At 42.8% G+C, this 22,967-nt stretch overlaps 1 protein-coding gene across 1 annotated transcript in view; it reads right to left on the minus strand.

The window, feature by feature from the left end:
- LOC147747432 (uncharacterized) overlaps positions 1 to 22,967 on the minus strand; it is a 342,871-nt gene that overhangs the window by 43,902 nt on the left and 276,002 nt on the right. The window contains exons 48-55 of the mRNA XM_086953898.1: positions 20,455 to 20,715; positions 15,866 to 16,126; positions 12,088 to 12,351; positions 9,131 to 9,388; positions 8,010 to 8,270; positions 6,519 to 6,779; positions 943 to 1,200; positions 517 to 774 (exon numbers count right to left, since the gene is read on the minus strand). Coding sequence (XP_086810024.1) covers positions 517 to 774; positions 943 to 1,200; positions 6,519 to 6,779; positions 8,010 to 8,270; positions 9,131 to 9,388; positions 12,088 to 12,351; positions 15,866 to 16,126; positions 20,455 to 20,715 — 2,082 coding nt within the window. The remainder of the gene's footprint in view (positions 1 to 516; positions 775 to 942; positions 1,201 to 6,518; positions 6,780 to 8,009; positions 8,271 to 9,130; positions 9,389 to 12,087; positions 12,352 to 15,865; positions 16,127 to 20,454; positions 20,716 to 22,967) is intronic.

Here is a 22,967-nt window from a genome sequence, read left to right on the forward strand (position 1 = left end):
ATATTAGCAGGGAGACTGGCTTAAGGAGAAATTGTTTCTTGCTAGATGTTTTCTACTCAAACCAGGCTCCGACAGTAAAACATTGTAGAACATTTCACACCTGCATAATTCATGAAATTTTGGTAAACTGACATAATTCGAAATTTTTGATTTTCATGAGTTTTTCAAATTGAGCTGTTGTAATGAAAGGCTTTCACTGGTTACTAAGGAACATTAAAAAAATGTCTAGCTAGACGAACAAAATAATTATGTCTGACTGGCCTAGTTAGTCCCTCAGCAGTTTTCGGTAGCTTTTACCGAGCATGCTTCCTAGTCACTCGGCTGCTTAATAAAGACATCTATTACAAGATAGATAGCAATGCTGGCTCAATTAAAAAACAAAGTAATACATTGTTGCATACTTAATTTGTACATTTTTATAGTTATAATTGATAGAGCCTTCTTTAATACATTTTAAATGAATGTGTGCAGAGCAACCCTATCAGTAAAAAGGTAGATGACGGCTAGTTTACCTACCAGTTTTCAATTCAGTCACAGCGTTGCTATTGTTGCAGATATTGTCTATGGACTGAATGGTGACATTGTATTTGACTCCACAATGAAGTGTGTCTAAGGTGAAGTTTGTATACGTGGTAGTATGGAACTCTGCGTCTCCATTGATGCCCACTGATGATACTGCATAGAACTCTGTGCCTTCAGTTATATCCCAAGTCACTAGTCCAAGGTTTGTGCTACAGTCGGTATGGGCCAGAAGGTTCGGCAAAGGACAGGATGCTACACAGTTAGAAAAGACAAATAAATTAAGTTAGTTATGAACACATTGCAAATTACACCACCTCATATTCGATGCTTTGGTCCCTATTACAATAATCAGGAGACCTCAAAACCCTTATGGCTAGTCATAGACTAAAAGTTTAGGAAAATACATTTTGTAATCAGTACCTGTTGCCACTGTGACTGGTGGACTTTCCTGGCTGGAGCAAACATTGTTAGCAAAAACTCTGATGTCATAAGCGTGCCCGCACGCAAGGTCTGGCAGTGTACACGTTGTATTTGATGTAACACATTCCGAGGGGTATCCCACTGTGCCTTGCGCCGTAGCAGTATATGTCAATGCTCCACGGGATTCTTCCCAGGACACTTCTACAACTCCTTGACTGCAGTCATAATGAGCCTGCAGAGAATCAGGAACACAGGGCACTGCAGGGAAACAAAGAACCAATCACTATTTTGAATACAGAGATTCTCATATTATTTTTTTGCAATAATTTTGATTGAGTTTTCGTTTTTTTAAACTAAAAAAATAGTAATAACAATGTGGTGCTGTAACGATGCCTACATCCAACCCTCTGCATCCCATAGAAATAATAAACACTAATATGACCAACCAGCATGATAACATTACATGGACTGGGCCCTCATTAATCAAAGTTCCAATTCACAGGTGCCTATTTCTATTTTGAGATGGCCTGGTATAAGCCCAACCGTCTCTACTTATAACCTGTTTCATAAAATGGCAATAGAAACAAATAACATTAGGTAGCCAGGAACCTACACTTACTAGCCATCTTGTTTTAGAAAGCCTTTTAGCTTGTGAATCCTGGAAGGAAATCAGTTAGATCTACCCATGCTCTTATTAAAACTAGTGATGGACCCATTAGGTTTTCACTGCCCCACTAGTGCCATATTGACCTATGTAGAGAAAACAATACTTCTACAATCACTTAGAGTGCCAACGTTTTTTTTTAAATCAGACAATAGACTAAAGGCTGAATAGGACACCATAAGATAGTCAATTATGGTACCACCAGTCAATATTTTATGACTGAAGGGAGCAGGCGAATCATGATGAAACCTGTCATTAGTTGTCAGAGTCATTTTTTCCTAGTATATCCAGAAAAACCAATCCCTTTTATTATAAAGGAGAACTGGGGATATAAGCATTTACAATTAGAATAGAATCCCTTGCACTTTCCCTCAGAGTTGGGATAATTTTTACAGCCTGAAAAAAATTTGAACAGTCAGAGGTACTATAGAAATTCCAGTTGTGTGTCCTCTTTTTGAGGGAGAAGCATTACAACTACAAATGTATTCTTTTTCTTCTTTTCTTGTTACATTTGCTGCCCATTCAAAGGCAGTGGTCAAATGGCAGGCTCTGTCTTCGGAGAGAGCTTGGTGTTTACTTTTCTTTCTCTGACTTCAAAGTGAGAGGACTTATGTGACAATCTTACTGGGTACGGGTAAGGAAAGGGGTTGGTTTTCACACACAACACAATTTAAATGTCAGTAAATTAACTGTGCAAATAGTTCAGAATATATTAGAATTAGGAACGCACAAATCAAGCACTTTTTTTGTAATTCTGAAGTGTGGTGGAAACAAATATTTTAATATGATCAAAAGAAAGCAATACACTAGGTGATGCCATTTCCACACAATACCGTTTGCTCTCTGTATTTTTTTATCAGTAAAACTGTATGTACAAATGTAATGGTAATTTCAATTTAAATTGGTTGTCTGACATGGCAGTGCGCAACCACACCATCCATACTACACTCTACGCCACTTTACACCACTCCACTCCACTCTATGCCACTTCAATCCACTAAACGCTAGGCCACGCTACTCTACTGTGCGACATGTCTCTCCCTCTCTACAATACTCCACTCCACTCTGATCCATGCCACTCCACTCTCATCCACTCTACATTTCACTCCACTCTATGCTATGCCACTCTATGCCCCTCCACTCTAGGACACTCTTCTCAATTCCACTCTATTATACATCACTCCACTCTACGTCCCTTTACTTTAAACCCCCTTTGACATTTTACTTCACTCTATGCCCTTCAACTCTACGCCCCTCCACTCTACTCCCTATACTCTATGCGCCTCCACTTTACTACACTTTACTTCACTTTACACCATTCCACTCTATACCTCGCCACTCCACGACGGTCCACTGTACTACACTCCATGCCACTTTACTCTAGTCTACGCCACTCCATGCTATGTCACTCCGCTTTACAAAACTTTACTCTGCTCTATGCTAGTCCACTTTATTCCATGCCACTCCACTCTATTCCACTCTTTGACACTTTACTCCACTCTATACCACTCTATAACAGTCCACTCTTCGTCCCACACTCTGTCACTCCACTCTATTCCACTCAATGCAACTCTAGACCACTCTATGACACTCTGAGAAAATCTAATACATGCCACTTTACACCAAACTACATCACTCTGCACCACTCCACTTTACTCCACTCTATGCCATTCCACTCTACTCTACACCACTTCACTCTATGACACTCCACACAGTATACTCCACTCTACGCCACCCCATGCTACACCACTCCACTCTGACACCTTACTTTACTCTACACTACCTCACTCCACTCTACTCCATGCCACTCCACTCTACTCCATTCCACTCCACTCTACTCCCTGCCATTCCACTCTATGACACTTTAATCCACTTTACGTCTATGACATTCCACTCTATGCTCCTCCACGCTACACCACTCCACTCTTTGATATACGACTCCACTCTACTCAACTGTATGACACTCTACTCCATTATACCCCACTCAAACTTTACCCCACTTTACACCACTCTACAAAGCTTCACCCCACTCTACGACCCCCAGCTCTACTCTACGACACTCCACTCCAGTCTATGACCCTCCACTCTACAACCTCCACTTTAGAACCTTCCACTCTACAACATTACTCTACTCAACTCCACCCCCCTCTACGCCATCCCATGACATTTTACTCCACTCTGTGGCACTTCACTCTATGCCACTCTGCACTATGACACTCCGCTCTCCTCTGTGCCACTCACTGTATGACACTGTATGCCACTCCTCTCTAATCCACTCCATGCCTCTCCACTCTATGCCACTCACTCTATGCCATGCCATGCCACTCAACTCCATTCTACACCATATCACTCCACTCTATGCCACGCCATTCCACTCTATGACACTTTACTCACTTCTGTGCATTGGCACTTCAGTCTACGCCAATCCCCTCCACGCCACTTCACTCTGCACCACTCCACACCACTCTACCCTACTCTGTGCCATGCCTCTCCACTCCACTCCACTCCATGCTGTGCCACTCCACTCTATGCCATGCCACTCTACGACACTTTACTCCACTCTATGCTATGGCACTTCATTCTCTGCCACTGCATGCCTTGCCACTCCATGCCACTCTACTCTATGCCACTCCATTCTTCACTACTCCACTCTATGACACTCCACTCCACTCTATGCCACTTCATTCCACTCCACTCTACAACACGCTACCCGACTCTATGACACTCTACTCCATGACACTCTACTCCACTCTATGCCACTGTACTCCCACCAATGCCACTTCACTCTGCTGCACTCTACACAACTCTCCGTATGCCACTTTACTCCATTCTATGCCACTCCACTCTACTCTACAACACACTACTACACTCTACTTCACTTTACTCCACTCCTTTCTAAGACACTAAACTCCACTCAACTTGACTCCACTCCATGACACTCCACGACACTTCACTCCATGATGCTCCACTTCCTGCCGTTCTCCTCTATGCCACTAACTTGTAGCCATTCCGAACAGCAGCCATGCTGGTGTACCACAAAGCTAAAACACATTGTCAAAGTCAGTAGCTCTTGCGTAGGCGAGACCTATTGGCTTTGTCATTGCTTGTTTTATATGATGCAGCTCTCCCGTAGGGAAATAGAGGCGTTTTCTCCATCGATGTACAGCTTGCATGAAGCAGTTTACCTAAATAACGTCAAATAGGATATCTTTATTTATAGTAATCAGGATTTCCATGAGTCGAAATTCCCGTTTCACCCACTAGAAAGTGCATTCTAGGTGGGGATCTAATAACATCAGGCATTCATAGAGAACAGAAGTAGTGTGTTCCTGATAATGCTAAAACCTGAAAACAAACCAAATACCATGAAAATGCAGAACAATCTGTCGATTGGATTCCTTAGATCCCATCACATGAAAAAGAGGCTTAGAGGGATATTGGCTTAGAGGGATAGAGGATAGAGGGATATTCCTGATGGCTGTACAAGAGGAAGGCTCTAACCAGAGGGTCTTTCCGGACCCAGAGGCCAAGAACTCCAGCGACAGAGCAAACAATTCTGCCTATAACCCCCTGAGATGGAAAGGAGAATAAATATACTAATTTGCTTTGATCTTTGCAATTGGCTTCATATCTAGCAATCTGACCCAGCTTGGATATTGTGGGTCGAAGCCCATCTGCACCAAAATCCTAAAAATGAAGGGCCATTTTATTTATTTGAATGCCTTTTTTGTGTCTATTGCTAGAGGCACAAGAGGCTTGGACAGCGCCCAGATATATGCCATGTGGATCCAGTCTTGCTGACTTGTTGGTCACAATCCCCCACTGATCTGGATATATGATTCGCTTCCGCTCAACAATCCTAATTAAACTGTTAACCAAGACTTTTGCTGAAGCAGAACTTGACTTTTAAAAGGGAACTGAGGTGATAGGCGTCACACTTGTCTATTGCTACGTAGATGACAGTGATTGAAGCTAATTGTAATATATTTCTTTAAATTCTGCATCTATTATTGTATCAATCTATTTATAATGTAACATACTTGGGAGTGTACAGTTTATGTTTGGAGTATTAGTAGAGAGCGAATATATTGTGTATCCAAGTGGTAGATTCGACTTTTTGAACTAACACATGATACAGCAGACTCAGCTGACTCGGAGTCTGAAATGACCAAGGAAACACTCACATAAGAGTGACAATGTTTTCAAAGGTCATCTCTTCTGCTCTGTTGAAGGCCTTAAAAAAGCATGAATGCCCCTGTCTCTCAGGCAGTTGCCTGCCAACCTGTCTAGCTACCACTTCAATCTTTGTGTGGTCATCTACTTAGTTGTAGAATCATAATTTTCACTGTTTAACATCGACCAATTTTGACTCCAGAATATTGAGTACCAAAATGCTGCAAAAGTAAATATATATAGGTGTAAATGTATTATTCTTAATTCCACTTCTACCTACCTCCAAGATATATATCTTGATGATATATGTAATGAAGGCTATTAGAAGACTGGTAAAGAATAGTAACGCGTAGTAACTCTCCACATACCTATATAGATATATGATAACAATGTCGTGATATGCGAAAGTAAATATATATAGGTGTAAAAGTATTATTCTTAATTCCACTTCTACCTACCTCCAAGATATATATCTTGATGATATATATAATGAAGGCTATTAGAAGACTGGTAAAGAATAGTAACGTGTAGTAACTCTCCATATACCTATATAGATATATGATAACGATGTCGTGATAGCTGATATTCTTCAGTCAATATTCTTATATGCCTATATTTCTGACATACATATTCTTACATACAACCTATAAAAACGAGTGCCTTGCGTGCACTGCACTTCATGCGGTCATCAGAAATCTCACGGTTTCTTCCTAAAGAAGGTTCAGAAATCATGACTTACCGGCTTGCACTTCTGTGGCTGAGCTGTGTGAACTGTTGCACTGGCTTGAAACTCCCACGACAGAAATATTATACAGCAGTCCGCAGCTGAGATCAGATATGTTGTAGTCCAGCTCCACGGTTTCGTAAAACAGTATGTGTCCATTCTCTGCAAGGGCCGTAACAAGATAGGAGTCGGCTCCTGCAGCTCTGCCCCATATCAGTGTTGTAATGCCGTTGTCGCAGTTAGGGAAGGATCCTAAAATGTCCGGAGTACAGGGTGCTGGGTACAAAATAAGCAGATCCATTATCAATGACGCGTGGGGAAAGAGAGTTCAGTTTTACAGCCAATGTACAAACATCAGCTTCATCAGTGGCATGTTTATCCTGCGGACTGTACAATTGCTCATGTCACCTTTATGTATTCACAGGACATAGAGCCTGATCTAGATTGCAGAATATGGTATTTCAGGGGGATGGAGTACAATACTTGGTGGTCCTGAAGTACCCGTACTCCCCATTGAGAGATGTCCGCCAGCCCTGCGGTCATCTCTAATCATTGGCAGGAACCACCATTGTGTTAAAAGGTTCTGTTTTATTTTTTAAATCCCAAAATGCCTGTCAATGATTGCACATGAAGAAATATGCCATTACATCTGCTTCTAATTTACAAATCCACCTTTCATTAAATGGGAATTTGGGGGCCATAAAGCACTTAGGGGCCGATTACGATGCGGCCCGGAAAGGCTCCGACTGTTGGTCCAGGCTTCATATCGGTTTACTTTCCGATTGCCGCATTACACTGCTGGCGGTCAGAGACTAAACCGTACGGTCATTCCGGCTGGCTTCCGACTGGTTCAAGGAGCCCGTCAGCCTGTCAGTGGCCAGCCTATAATCGCAAAGGGTGGTCTTTCAGCCCTTGGGATTACAATACTCGCTCTCTCAGGCAGGCTTTCCATGTCGGGCTTTCTGACATGGAAAGTCTGTCAGAATGCAAGTTTGGGAGCCCCTAGCAGGGACCCCTTGGGTGCGCGGCCTCCGGTTGGGGGACGAGGGGGCACCTATGGTGCCATCCTGTTAATCCCTGCACCAAGGTGCCTGCCACGGGGGGCAGAGATTAACACCTCCCATTTCCCTATAGGAGCTGTTACCACGGCCGGCTTATGGTCGTAATACATGCTCCCATTGGGAAATGCCGGAATGCGACCGAACAGAGTTTGATCGTATCAAACCAGGAGGTCGGTACTGCCGACCGGAGGTCAGATAGATGGTCATAGTTCTGAGATGGTGTCAGAGTTGGGTAACAGTGCTGTCTTTCGCTGAAGGAGAGGTTTTGGACATTTTTGTTTTTGTTCCTATTCGAGTAAGGAATTGTCTTTGCAATTTTATACTGAAACCAACCTGAAGAACCACTGTAATTTACCCAACCTGTGTAGATGTACATTGGTCCTACACACAACAGGATACAAGAACCTGATTGTGATAACTATAGCTTGCTACTCAATCGGCTTACCTGATTTTACTAAATAACTTTGGCTTTGAGAGCTGTTGCAGTCTTCGCCAATCGCCTTGACCGCTACGCTGAAGCTTTCTCCACATAACAAACCAGGGAACAGAGACGATGTGTTCCAAGTAGCATATCTATGGGTGCTTCCTTCACCGCTCTCCACCGTCACTTCATACAGTAGCGCACCAGCAGTGTAGTCCCAGTTCACAAATATGGAGTTGCTCTCACAATCCACCACAGTGTCGATCACGGTCGGGATGCATGGAGCTGTGTTGTACATGGAGGTATAGAGGGAACAACATTTTATTTTGCAAACCATATTAAGCAAAGTGATCAATGACAACAAGTAGGACCTGCTTAATTCTGTAATCATGGCATGCAAAGGGGATCTGGACTTTCCCACTGGTACATCAGAACAGGAATGATCAATATCACATTTTGAATCCCTGTGTGGTCAAATGGAAACATCTTTCAGAATCTTGTGTCCACACTACGTAACTCACTGAGCAACACTGAAAGTTACCTAGAGAAAACCCATTTGCTTCTGAATCCTGTACTGAAACATTTGTGTTGTTCTGTCATAGTACTACATGCAACTCAGACCAGGGGTGTCCGAGGTAGGTCCAAAAGAGAAGGATCCATGTCACGTTTTCGATAGCCCTAGGTGTAAATAAATTCCACTTAGATTACTCGCTTGCAAATTTGCTTTACTTAGATATCCTGAACATTTTGCCTGGATCTGCCCTCCATTTCAAACATTGGGCAATACAAGCCTAGACTTCTACCTCTTCGTCAGTCTTCCTTGCCACAGTCCTTACCATAAGAGGATAAGTATAGAGAAAGGACTGTAAAAAGGAAATCTTTAACTTTGAGTATCATTAGTAACCGTGAGATTATAAAAGAAGCTGCAACAATGAAATGGGGATGGGAGCTTGACTGCCTTAATGTATTAAGTTTCTCCTTTACGCTTTATGATAGCACTGTTGAGGTGCTCAGCATATCTATGTCCTATTGGTTTTTTTAGTGCAGTATAAGCCTGCGGTGATGATGCTGATGCTGAACTATTACCAGAATGGAATTGGCAGAAAGGCCATTTTGTTGGTGTCGCCTCTAAGAATTTGTCTTACCTGTCTGGAAGTTAGTTGTCGGTGCAGCCACGCTGTTGCACTTGTCATCCAGTGCGACTACAGTCACGCTGTACTGCGTTCCACACTGCAGTTCATAAAACGTGCAATTGGTGCCAGTGGTGTTGCATGTTGTGCTGTTGCCATCTGCAGTTGCGACCGCCATGTAGGACAATGCGCCTTCGCTTGGTAGCCATGACACATGAGCAGTGTCGGGAGAGCACTCAGCGACTGCTGAAACATCTCCTGGTGGACAAGGTGCTGTGGCAAAAGGCAAACATATGCATATATTAGCAAGAAAGTCACATACAAAACATTAGAAATACCTATTTGCAGATCACAACAGACGTTTCTGGAATATTGTAAATACATTGCATGACCCCCGTTCTTGGCAATTTTTCACAATTACTTTTTAGTTTGTTCAATCTGTGTTTTCTCGGTGTTGTGATAGATGTTGCATGCTTCACACTATACCAAGTACTCCACCAGGGGGTCCTATACCTTCCTTTCTTTGGCTGATTCATTTGAAACGAGCCCAATTTATGAAAAGCTTTTCGCCCCGCAAAGCCTGCAGAGGCAAGCATGTCAAGAGTTAAACAACCACCACACTATTTCTAAATGACAGTGTGAGCTACAAATATGTATGTAAAAAAGTAAAGGGGCGGAAAAGGTGCACTCCCCTAATGACTTGTTAGAACCAAGTCCCAGCAGTCACCAGCCATTTACACAGTGGAAGCTGTCCCTGTCAGTCCCTGCATTTGCAGCTGGTTACCCAAATTCTCAGAAAGAATCCTGCCTTGTGAATATAGATCGGATTGGATTTCTCTGAATCATTGACACCCCCTTGTCTCGTACAATACTGATGCATTGGCTGCATCACAAAGAACTGGCCTGCTCTCATTGCACATGTTAAGTAAACACATTGTTGTAATCAGACCAGACTAATGATACATTTGGCGTGTTATTCTATATTCCTCTAAAAAAGGGATCTTGTATGTTTATGCCAAAGGTCACTCCTTTTCCTGGCTTTGCGCTCTTGCAATTGCCTCCCACTCTTCTTTTTTGTGTAGTTGGCCACAATCAAACTCTCTGAGACTCTTTAAGGTGAACATATTGGAGTATGTGTTTCTTTCTTGCCTGATGATTCAGATAGTGGTGTTCAGGGGTGGTTAGAGGAGTTCTGATAAACCACCACATGTGGACTGTTGGGTACCACTCGGGTCAGCCCTTTCTTAGCATTTTATGTTTTCTCCGTAAGATCACTAGATGACCAAGTTGCTTATCTGGTCCGTCTTGCTATTGATTTGCAAACTCAACTCAATGTGTGTGATTGACAATGTTTCTTTTCCATACATCTGATAAACTCCTTGAATTTCAGGAGTAAGTGATAACTACATCAGGAGTAATTACGTCTACTCAGAAAAAAAGTATTTGTGAATCGGACCCTACAGCTGCAGTAGAAAAGTGTGATTCCATTAACATCTTCAACTACTACTTTCAAATACGTAATAAATTATTTATATCAATGAAATAACTCTCAACATAAGCTCTTCCTAACTTCGTCAAAGCAATTGATATTTAAGTATTTTTAGATTTCGGTCCCTCATTGTATTTGCCACACTGTTCCTTCCAAGGTCATTATTTTGAGATGTGTCCCCTTGGAATTTAATTAGCAAAAGAATACAAAGTTCCCCCGAGGAAACGAACAACTAAGAGTTATGTGTGTGTATGGGAGTAGAGCAAAAGCAGGGAACAGGGTGTTCCCTTGTTAGAACTAGCAGACCTCACACACCCAGAAACCTAGGTGTCATGCTTCATCATTGGTCTCCTGCTCCTCGTCAGACTGGCGCTGCAATGTCTGACGGGCGCCGTAGGCGCTCTTTGTTGGAGTTCTTTTGTTCCAGCCAATGGTTGAGTGCGTGAGAGGGGTCTGGTGAAGGTGTAGTCGTGAAGGAATAGTGAGATTAAAAGAAGGTGGGTCAGTCCACAAGGGTCTTTATTCACGTGGCTGACTCCCTTAGTCAAAAGGGTGGGAGGGGAGATAGGGACTGTGAGGGGCCAGTGGGCTAACTCAACCCTCTAAATAGGTCGACATGTTTCATGCCTAACTGGCAATTCTTCAGGACCTCGGGTGCTAGGTACTACACAGTGGAAAAAACACAATAAAATAAAGGAGAGAGATACAACATCACTGGGTCAATCAGGGAGCAGACCAAGTGGTCCTGCTCTAGAGGGGAGACCCTAGGAGTATCACTAGTGGGCCCCGCAGTCTGTTCCCGTGGGGCTGCTCATTAAGGTAAGGTACCTGAAGCGCGAGCAGCCTGGGTGTGAAAACCTACCCCCACGCAAGGCGCCTCGTCGGTAGCGCGGAACAGCTGGTATTTGTCAGCATGCTTGGGGCAGTCTCAGTATGTGGCCGGTATCAACAGATTCCTCATGCCTGAAGTTAAGCAGATTGTGCCGGCTTGCACACAATCCCATCATCTAAAACCATCTGTTTGAGAAAGTACAAATGTGGCTCTTTCTAAGGTTTTCTACTTCTGATGTTCTTCTTTACTTATCAAGCTTACAGGTTGGGGTCTGGAGCATCTCGTGACAATTGTGCTTTCAAGCAAAAATATACAGCTGTTCTGTCTGAACCATGTTTGTACCTCGTTAAGGTTCTTAGATAGTTTTGGACCCAAAACATATTTTACAGATTCCTTGCTATGCAAGGTAAAATTGGTAAAAAACTTGATTGTAGACAAATCAAAGCATAACCTTTTGAAATGACTGTTCGTATGCAATTTGCATATGCGTGTACAACATGAAATCAGTCTTTGTGATAACATGTAAGGATCCTCACAAAGGCATGGTCTTCAACATTACATTTGCCCACCACCTTGGCTCCTTGTTAGTATGTAAGTCTGCAGACTTCAGTACACTCAGGACCCACTGAATGAATGGAATCCGGTCCTTACCTGATCTAGTTTCATTGGAGGTGGTGAGTGACGCATTGCATTGTCCATTTCCGGCCTGTACGCTAAAGGAGTACGCATGCCCACATGACAGACTGGGTATCTGGCATGATGGCAAAGTTGAAGAACAAGTGTCCACAACACCAAACTCGTTTTCGGCCATGACTGTGTAATAGGATGCTCCGCTTGAACTCTCTGACCAGGACACCTGGGCGTTGTTGGAGGCACAGTCAAAAACGCCCTCGGCATAGGCTGGGAGACAGGGGGCTAAATCAAAAAAATGAGAAAGGGTTATAAACTATGTGTATCAGTGTCATATATGGATATGCACGACCATGGACCATCAAGTTGTCATTCTTCAATCAGAGCACATTGCATGTCTCACCATAGGCTGAATGGTTGTACATCAATATGGGATTCCCATAAAGAAGGCATCAACAGACAACATACATTGAGTAGTGCAAGGGGAAACCATTGAATGCTTTTGATAACATACCAAAAGCAAGTAATCAAGTCATTAAGATCACTCCTAAATATAATTCACAAAACTATCTGTGGTATTTTTAGCTACCAAATTAAAGAAACTATAAATGCCAGTGGGTTTGGCAATGGGATTTCTGATTGTCCTTAGGGGTGCAGCACTGATGAGTGAATTTTCCTTCGTCACTAACAACAGCCAAGAGGTATTTATTTTGTTAAATATCCCATTTCTGCCATGTATTATTGTCTCTTTACCCTTGCACTGACTCTTGCTCAGGCAGGCATGCATTCATTGCAAGAGTGTGACTGTTTACGCAGCCTAGCCAGTGGCATGACTCAAGACATGGCTCACTCAGGGCCCTGGCACACTGTTGAATCCAGCCAACGACTGCACGAGGCAGCCTCTAGAATGGGCTAACGGAGGCATATTTAGATCAGGCAGCACATCTTGCTTAGAAAGCAGCACCCTAACCAGCAGCCTACTGGGAAAATGCATAATAGCCAGTCCGTCCCTGAGATCCTGCAAATCAGAGAAGAGCCGCCTGAGATTGGAACTACCCAACTGCTAGAATTTGGGGGAAGATCTACAAAAAAGTGCCGCAGCGCGGCACCGCAAGCCCTTTGGCTGCGCCACATAGCGGCACTTTCAGAGCACAGCAATGCGACATATCTACGATGATATGTCGCATTCCTGTGCTCTCCCCTGCGCTGGCGCAGAAACAGCAGCGATGCGCCTGCGCAGGCACCCCTGCACTATGGTGCAAGGATGCCTGCGCCATGGGGAGATTGCTTTTGTGAAGGAAGGGGCACCTTCCTGCACAAAAGCAATCACTGCAGACATTTTCCTTTTTCAATGTGTGCTGTAGACTGCAGCACGCATTGAAAGAGGAAAAAACAAGGAGAAATAAAAACATTTCTCCTTGTTTCGCTTGGCTACGCCACTCCTAGGGAGGCATAGCAAACTGACGCATTTCGAGGTTCATGATTTCTCGTAAAACTGGAAATGCATCAGTGGACATGGGTGTTGTGTGGGAACACCCACAGCAATACCCATGTCCCGCCCCTAACACGCAAAGTGTTGCGTGAACAGGGGCGATATTTACAAGCACAGGTTAAGTCACGCAGGGTGACTTTACCTGTGCTTGTAAATATCCCTTAGCAGGCTGTGCCACTGGTGCGTCACGGAACGTGATGCACCGGCGGCGCATGGGGCTTGTAAATCTGCCCCTGTGAACTCAGCAAGGCCAACTCACACCTTTACAGAGGACTTGGTCTGAGAATGTCTGCCTTGACCCCTGTGTTAATTTGTGCCAGTGGCTAGGCATCAGCACTCAGTTTTGAGAACCAGGAGACATTACATGATTTATCATCAGACTTTCAACTAAAGAAAGACAGAAATCCAGAAAATGGAGAAAGAAGGGGCGAGAAAGACATGAGAACATTAACGAAGGGTCAATGTAGGGATAGACAAGAATCTGCAAGAGTGAGATAATGAGAAGGGAAGGGCTGTGTTGTGATAGAACGAGGCATGAGGTGGAATTGAGACTAAGTAGGCTTGAGCTTGATATTTGGTAATTGGGATTGGTCAGAGCCATCAGCAGGCTCCCACCAAAAACGTTGGCATCCTCACTTATTATCTTCCGAATGAAGCATTGGTCCTGCATGGTGGGATCCTTTTGGCCACTCTGCACCACAGCAGAGACATAGCTATGGGCCTTGTCCTAGCCAGTCTGAAAAAAATAAACTTGTGCCAATGCCCATCAACATCCTCTGCAAGTTGACTACTTCAGTGAATCCCTGGTTGCATTCAGTGTCTGAAAACATTATCTAAAGTCTTACAAATTAAAGTTGTTAAATCCAAAGCAGAAAGTATTTTTGCTTTCAACATTACTCTGCTAACATCATATATTTAAAGCTTAGCCAAAGTGTGAATGTCCTCTTTGTCACTCAGCACTTTATACTGGCAGTCAAGTTGTTTCTCAGCTTCCTGAGTTTTGGCTGCTGAGACAGAGATCAAGGATTAGGCTTCAGATCTCCTGGTCACAAATGCAATAAGAAATTAGTTATTGGACAACATATTCACATTTTCATTTAGTCCTTTGAAAATCTGAATTTGCACATTTTGAAGAGAAATGACGAATGGAAGGTTATAAAAGCCACAGGGAAACGGAGCAAGCACAAGAGGCTGAATTACACTTACGGTGCACTCTCCCTGTTTGAGCCACAACACACTTTCAACACTTTCAACAACAGAGCACCCTGGGGGCAACGTGTTAATAAAAGGCAAAGCAGCTGTTTGCATACGCTGCTCTATTTCACAGTATAGGCAACAACCTGCCCTGCTATCATGAGTTGAGAGGTCAGAGATCTCCCTGCATATAGGTGCAGTGCATGACTGCACTCACCTGCAGCGGGATGTCGGGGGGGCTCCATGGGATCCTTTTTACGTCTCTTAGCGGGTGTCATCTGGTGTGCACTGACTGTGCCCCACCTCTTTGTGGTGTATGTTCAGCGCGCCTCCTGACGGCCTCTGCACCCTTGTCTATAATATGGTGCAGAAGCAAAGTGTTTCTTTTATTTTCATAGGGCCACGCCCCTAAGCAAATGAGGGCACCCTCAAGAAAGCACCAGCGCTATATGTGCGCCGGCAGATGTCTTTATGACAGAAGTAGCTACACAAGCATCTGGGCTTCTTCTATAAAACTACAGGTGCAGAAAGCGGGCTCACCCACCCCATACTCCCAAGGTGCACTGTATGTAATATGATGCTAGGTCTGTTATGGTGCTAGGTCTGAAAGGACTTCTGTGGGCCTTCAGGTCAACATCCAGGTACTATTTGTGGCAATTTCTTTCTCTTATATTCCTACTACGTTATGAGACCCTTTTGAGCCTTCAAGTTATTCTTCTAAAGGGCTATGGTTCCTTCAATAAACCTCCCTACTTGGTGTTTGTGGCAATCTACTTAGTATACTCAGAGATCCAGTGGGGCAGAACACAGCATTACTATCATGGCATTTTCTAATCTTGTCAACTAATTATATCAAATGGCTAGACAGAGAAAGAACCTTTATTGGAACCAGGAGTAAGGTTTGTGTGTCACAATAAGAAAACCAAAAAACATCATGGGGCCAAAGTATTGAGGCATGAATCGTTTTACACCAATGCAATGGGAAACAGCGACTCTAAGAAAGTCATGGTGTTTTGGCACGCGGGCCTTTCGCATAGTACATATTGACTCACCAAAGAAATGAAATGGGCTGCCTTTCATTCATCCTCCAGTGGACAGACCCATTTAGCTTACCTGTCTGCAGAAGACCAGCAACAGACGCAGAAGTGTTGCACTGGGCGTTCTCCGCGACCACACTGATGCTGTAGTACACTCCACAGTGCAGGCCACCAATGTCGCACCGTGTATCCCTTGTGCTGCAGGACCTATTGAATCCATCCATTCCATGAGCAATCGCTGTGTAAGACTCTGCCCCTCCACCTTGGTCCCAGGACACTCCAATGACACTGGTCGCACATACCACATGGGCAGCGGCATTAAGTGCGAAACAGGGAGCTGTGGATGCAGGAAATAAGAGAAAAAAATTACATAAGAATGACATCTCATCTCATACATCCAAATAGTGCAATGTATTTCCAGCGCCATATTTTCATTTAGATGTATACTTTGGTACATCACTATATGACAGGTAGTCGTACTGCTGGTATGCGTGTTCCCACTAATCTGTCTTCGAGGGTCATGCTTTCTTCTCCCGTGGCCACGCGACTTGTTCCTGCTGCATTATACTCAATACGGCACAGACGTGTTGGGGAATCATGTCTTCATGGGGCTACTGCTCTTCAATGGCAGCCTGCAGAACACCGGTTCTTAACATTTTGAACTGTGTGGACCCCACTAAATCATTACTGAAATCCGGGGACCCCCGCTGAGCTATTAATGAATGCTGGGGAACTAGGCGATGCCTGTAATTTGAACCTCAAAACAAAACACAAAAATACAAAAACAAGTATTCACCTAACAAATGTTCAAATACTAAAATATTTTGTTTAATTCACAATTACATTTAAAACACGTTTTAACATTTTACATTTTGTTTATTTTTTTTAAATACTTTTTTAATTTAAATGTATTCATGTTAAAATTCTATAATTTAGTACCACCGTGGTGTGGGCCACTTGAGTAGGTAACGTGGACCCTCAATGGTCCTTGGACCACAAGTTAAGAACGACTTCTGTAGAAGCCTGCAGCCTGTAGAAGCCTGCAATTGGCCTCAAAATGCACACTGGTGTCCACCCTTCCTCTGGCATTTTGTTTTTTGTGGGGTCAACAGGGACAAGTTTGTGCAGCTAAAATTGTTAGCTGCACTTGCCTTGGAGAGATCTCACCGTGCTGTGAGAAGTCAGACCCTTGTTATATATTGTTATATTACATGGTTTAGACTGATTTATTTGACATCAAATAATACCTTTTTAAACCGGAAGTGCTTATGGAAAATGGCACGTTGAATACTTCTCTATACACAAATGGGAATATGCATCAATATTGCATTTTGCGATTCCTTAATTGCGAAAACTAAGGAATCGCAATTAAGGAATTGCAAACTGCAATGCATCAAGAAATCGCTATAAAAATAGCGATTTCTTAAAATTCCTTAATTGCGATTCTCTAATTGAGAATCGCAATTAAGGAATACCTCCCCATCCATTCCTATGGGCCTAGAGGCACATAGGAATGATTTAAAGCCATTCTTAATTTGCAATTCACCATTAGAAATTCGCAAATTAAGAATGCAATTTCAAGGGTGCAGGGGTGTCCAAAGGACACCCTGTTACACCCCGGAAATCTGCTTAGAAGTACATTTTGCACACTCACATGCCCCAAGGGCATGTGTGTGTGTGTAAAATGGAACTTTGAAAAATGCACTTTAGTGCATTTTTCAAAGTTTTCGCAAATTACCATGAAGGTCAACGTCATGGTAATTTGCTCCCCTTATTTGCGAATTCCCACATTTTTAGAGTTTGATGCATTGCATTTAAGGAATCTCAATTTGAGATTCCTTAAATGCAATCGCAATTTAAGAAATCACAATTTTTCGATTTCTTAAATTGCGAAAATTACAAAAATGTTAATGCATCCCAAAAATGTGAATTGCATTCGCAAACGGCCGAATTTTGCGATTCGCACCGTTTGCGAATGCAATTTCCTTTAATGCATGTGCCCGTATGTGCTTTCTGTACTTCGTAGTAAACAACATAAATAATGTTTTGCTATGTCAGTAAGTAATTGGAAATTTTCTTGAAGGCATTTTTTACTGTTTTGAAAGATATTTAATTTCCAAAAATTATGGGATTTCTAGCTGTTGTTTGCAAATTTCATCTAGCAAGACAGTGCTGACTGCAATCAAATGGTTATGTTTTGTCTGCCTTTCACAGAGAGAATGCTGGTTGACCCACTCAAGCTCTATAATGGTCCTCCTCACACTTCAAATGGTATATTGCACTCTGAGCATCTATATATATATATATTTTCCCTTCTGGCAAATGCCGCGCATGCCAACATAGCCGAAGGGTACTCTCCTATCCAATTCCAGGTCTAGCCCGACCCAAAAAGATCAAGCATTTCATTACCTGCACGACACCATATGTGGTGTACTGTCTTATATGTCCCTGTGGTCACAAATATATAGGGTGTACAATCAATGGGGTGAAGATGCGAGTGTTGGAACACCAACGGGCCATAATGAATAAAGATGTGTCTTATCCTGTGGCAAGACATTTTGCTCAAGCGCACCAGAGCAATCGAGAGTTACTCCAATACTTTGGTTTAGACCACGTACCATCTAATCCCTCAGGGGGGGACAGATTAACACGCCTACACAGACTAGAGTCGCGTCATATAATTGACATGCAGACAAAACAGCCGGGTGGGCTCAACATTGGAGAGGAACTTGGTGTACACCTGGGAAAATAACCAGACTGTAGGGGGCAGACTATGTAAATAGATCAATGCAAGTAGATTCTCATGAATTAAGAACTGTATTCCTTGCAGATGTATTGTCCTTATATTTGATCTATTCTCCTTTTTGCATTATATAGCTTCTCTGTTGAAGTTTAAATCTATCCTTCCCCTTTTTTTCTTTTCCTCTTTTCCTTCTCTTCTTCTCTCTCTTCTCTATTTTCGCTCCTCTCTCTTTCTTGTCACATGAAGTTTTGTCAATTGGATATGGGTACAAGTTTTATTTTGGCTCTCTTTTATTGCATATTGATTCATATGAGTTAAAATCTGAGACTGTTGGGTTTATGATTATCCGATTCTTGATCGAACCAGGCTCTGTTCTGACACATGATAGTCTCTTTGAAACTGTAATTTGGTTTTTTATGAATCTATGAATTTGGGAAAGCCGATTCACGGCTTAATTATGAGAGTGCAATTTGATATATCCCGGATGTATTCCCTTGGCATTTCCTATTGGAAGAATTAATGAGTTGATTTGTAAATGATAAAAATATTGTAAATAATGAAAAACTATGCTACAAAGATGATGGCCCCTTTTGGACTGCGACCTTGCCGATGTTGCCCCAGTCGGTGATACGCCGATACACGGCGAGATTACATCAATTTTCACCGACTTGGGGTCAAGTCATATGTTAATTTAACAATGATGGTAATCACTTAATCCCTGGTGCAACTGGATGACGATCGTATTGTCCAAAATGGTGTATACATTGTATATATTGTAAATATTTGTAAATAGGGCCATAGAGATGCCATGATATGCTGATACACAGCAAGATTAAAATTCACTGTAATTTAGTGAAATCGGCATTAGTATAACACAGGGGTCAGAACACATTGCGAATATGTCACTGTGTGAAGAATCTAACCCACTTAGTAATGGCTGCCCTTTTGTAAGTATTTACATGATTTGTCCTTCTTTCCTTTTCATCTGACAGGAAGTGAATTGTATATATTGTGTTGGGTAACGCGGCACATACGAACACTGACGAAGGACTTGAGGTCTGAAACGCGTCTGTTTGTCTTGTCAGAAAAGCCGAAATAAATCTTTGTAAACACACCCCCGTGAGTGCGTTATCGTTTCTGGAGCAAGGGACGATTGGAGCCGCTATATATATATATATATATATATATATATATACATATATATATATATATATATATATATATATATATATATATTTTTTTTTTTTTTTCAGAATAGTCACAAGAAAAGAGAGTAGGCCCACTAACTCGAGTGTGATAAAGCCCATCCAGGGCACAATTATGTAGAGTGAGGTTCTTTGGAGGATGCAAGCATCTATATAGGGTGCAATTATGAATTATACACAATAATCATGTGGTAACGAACATGCATTATTTGATCAAATGATGTATTCATGGCTTGAATAAAATGAATAGTTGTATATATGTATATAACGAATTGAATTATAGATTCATGTATGCATCTTTCTTTTTGATTGATTATGAAGACATTATATATTAGACCCTCTAACATGGCCGCCACATGCATTTGAAAATACTGTTCATTTTGGTCCCTCTTTTATGTTGCCATTTCTATGAACTGCGAAGTCCTCTCTTGATTTTTATGGTTTGGCGTTTACATTTTTTCTATAAAGTAACATCACTTTGAATTGAATTGTGTGACATTGAGCAAGGCATAGCCGAAACGCGTCTATCCATACAATCGAGTAACTGCATAAATCTTCTATAAACTTACTGTGCGCCTTAATTCGTGACCATTGGACTTGGTCACACGCTGGGAATACATATATATATACATATATTCGGTACATATTTATGAATTGCAAAATGACACACACAAACACACATATATGTAAATCTACCATTTAAAATAATTCTGTTACCTGTTGTTAGCTCAGCAGTAGCACTGGGCACACTGTGGCAGAGATCATTAAGAGCTACCACAGTCACGTTGTACACCTGGCCACAGTCCAAACCACTAATGTCGCAGAAGGTGTCAGTCGTGTTGCAGGACTCCGTATTCACATTCAGCCCTATTGCGAAGGCAGCATACGACAGAGCTCCCGCACTTGGTTGCCATGATAGAAAAGCGACATGTGTGTCGCAGTTTATAGAGGCAACAAGATCTTCTGGCTCGCAAGGACCTTTAAAGAGAAACAACATGTATTTTTTAGTGTTTCGGTTCAAGAAAGATGAATAGCTGTCATGGGTTCTACTCTGGTGTGATGACTCTTGAGCAGCCTCCATTGCTCAACAAGAAGAAGCATAATTAAATGTTTGTGTGATGTACTACAATTGAGCTCTAGCATTATTGATGTTTATGTACATGGTCTTCTGGACAGGGGTTTCTTTTTGGGTCAGCTTCCTTATAAATTATTTTGGTTCTTAGGAAATCCAGAGTAAATGGTGTGGAGTTAAACACTTTAGGGCACTTGGTCATTAGTGACTCAAGTGCAACAAAGGAAACTCATTTTAAAAGACAACATGACTATGCTGATTGGACAGAACATAAAAGGATTTCCAGAGAAAGGATGCCTGACGCGTGAAATATGTTCCTTCTGTCATGCTAAAAGTGTAAATTGACAAAGGGTTGACAAACTAGTGTGGCTCTTTTCATTATAATGTAAACCATTTGATTAGAGTTCATCCAACTGTAGATACTAATTAGCTAGGAGGTAAATGTTGCAGTAATGGACACTTTGTCTGATAAATGTATATACAGTAGGTTGACGCATGCACATAGGTGAGACTCAGTCAATATAGGTTGAATTTTGGATAAAGGCACATTTTGCTCATGAATGGCAACAAGAAAAAGTCCTGAAAAACAAAGCAACCCATACTCAGGTCCATTATCTCAGATGATATCAAATGAGACAAAATGGTATTTACTGAGGAGAAGGTCAAGGCTCGATTAGACAACCTTGAATCAATGTCAAGCAGCCGGAGAGTAAAATCTTTAATTATGCATTAGTACATGAGTTAGTTATGGGTGTTTGAGGCATGAAGCCCTCCATGTTCTCTTCAAGAGGCCTGAGCTTTAAAAAAGTTATATTGTGGACAAATACTGAAAAATATATTGAAAAGACTGAAGGGCATATAACTCCGATTTATCTCCACCTTAACGCAGCAAAAGTGGAGATAGAACTAACACCCCATTTACAAGCTGGTGCAAACAGCAGACAACGTCAGAATTCCCGTGAAAACAGCCACAAAACCTAACACCACGGCAGACACCACCAACTAACACTAATGAGATGCAGAGTAGGCGTTCCCGTGCAGAAGCACACGTAAAAACAACAACACCAATTTCACAACGAACAGACAGATCCGCGAAGCGATCCAAAAACAGGCAATAAGCCACGGTAGCCGCAGATATTTAACACCTGCCTCAAGCAGGTGTAAAGGTGGACGACTACCTGCAGTAGGCAACGGAGCCCCGCACACGGCCATACCCAAAGAACAAACAATGCCATGGAGCTACTCATCATGCAGCTCGGAGCCCCAACAGGGCCATAACACCCACTGCCACCACCCACAGGACGCCGACCCGCCCCACCCCCTGGACCACCGCAGAGCCAGCGCAGAGTAAGACAGTAGACCTACTGAAAACGCACCACTCTCACAGACCTAACATCTGAGGAAGTCATTGCCCACTACAGGCTCAAAAGGACAACCATCATCCGCATCACGACCTACATCGCCCAAAGGCTGACGGTGCCAACACAGCGGAGAACCAACATCCCTCCGCAGACAAAGCTGCCGGCTGTGCTGCACCACCTGTTCTCCTCTGGTACCTTCCAACCAACAACTGCCAGAGTCGGAGGGGTCTCACAGCCAGCCCTCTCAAAGTTCATCACACTGTCCTGGATGCCATCCTCAGCTTCATATCTCAGTACCTTCACTTCCCCAACACTGCGCAGGAACAGCTGGAGACAAAGCAAGGCTTCTACGCCATAGCCGGATTCCCTGGTGTGTTGGGGGCAATCGACTGCACACATGTCCCACTTGTGCCCCCTGTGGACACTGCACACCACTACCGCAACAGAAAGCACACACATTCCAATAGGCAATAGTGGACCACCGGGGACTCTTCACAAATGTCGTCGCCAACTACCCAGGCAGTGTGCATGATTTCTTCATCTTCCGACAGTCCGTCATCAATCAGCGCTTCCAGGATGGCATATATGGAACGGGACTGCTTGTTGGTAAAGTACCAAATCAACACACCACACATCCCAAAGCCTCCAAAGCACAATGCACAACTGTGGGGATGCATACATGACCAAACAACATTCAACATGTCAAACTGCACGACCTCTTACCAGACACGACCACACCACTCCATGGTCAACCTGCGATACCCCTGCAACCAATACAGACACTTCATGGCACCCCA

Source organism: Lissotriton vulgaris, chromosome 1_1, assembly GCF_964263255.1.
Source record: "Lissotriton vulgaris chromosome 1_1, aLisVul1.2, whole genome shotgun sequence".
Lineage (NCBI taxonomy): Eukaryota > Metazoa > Chordata > Amphibia > Caudata > Salamandridae > Lissotriton > Lissotriton vulgaris.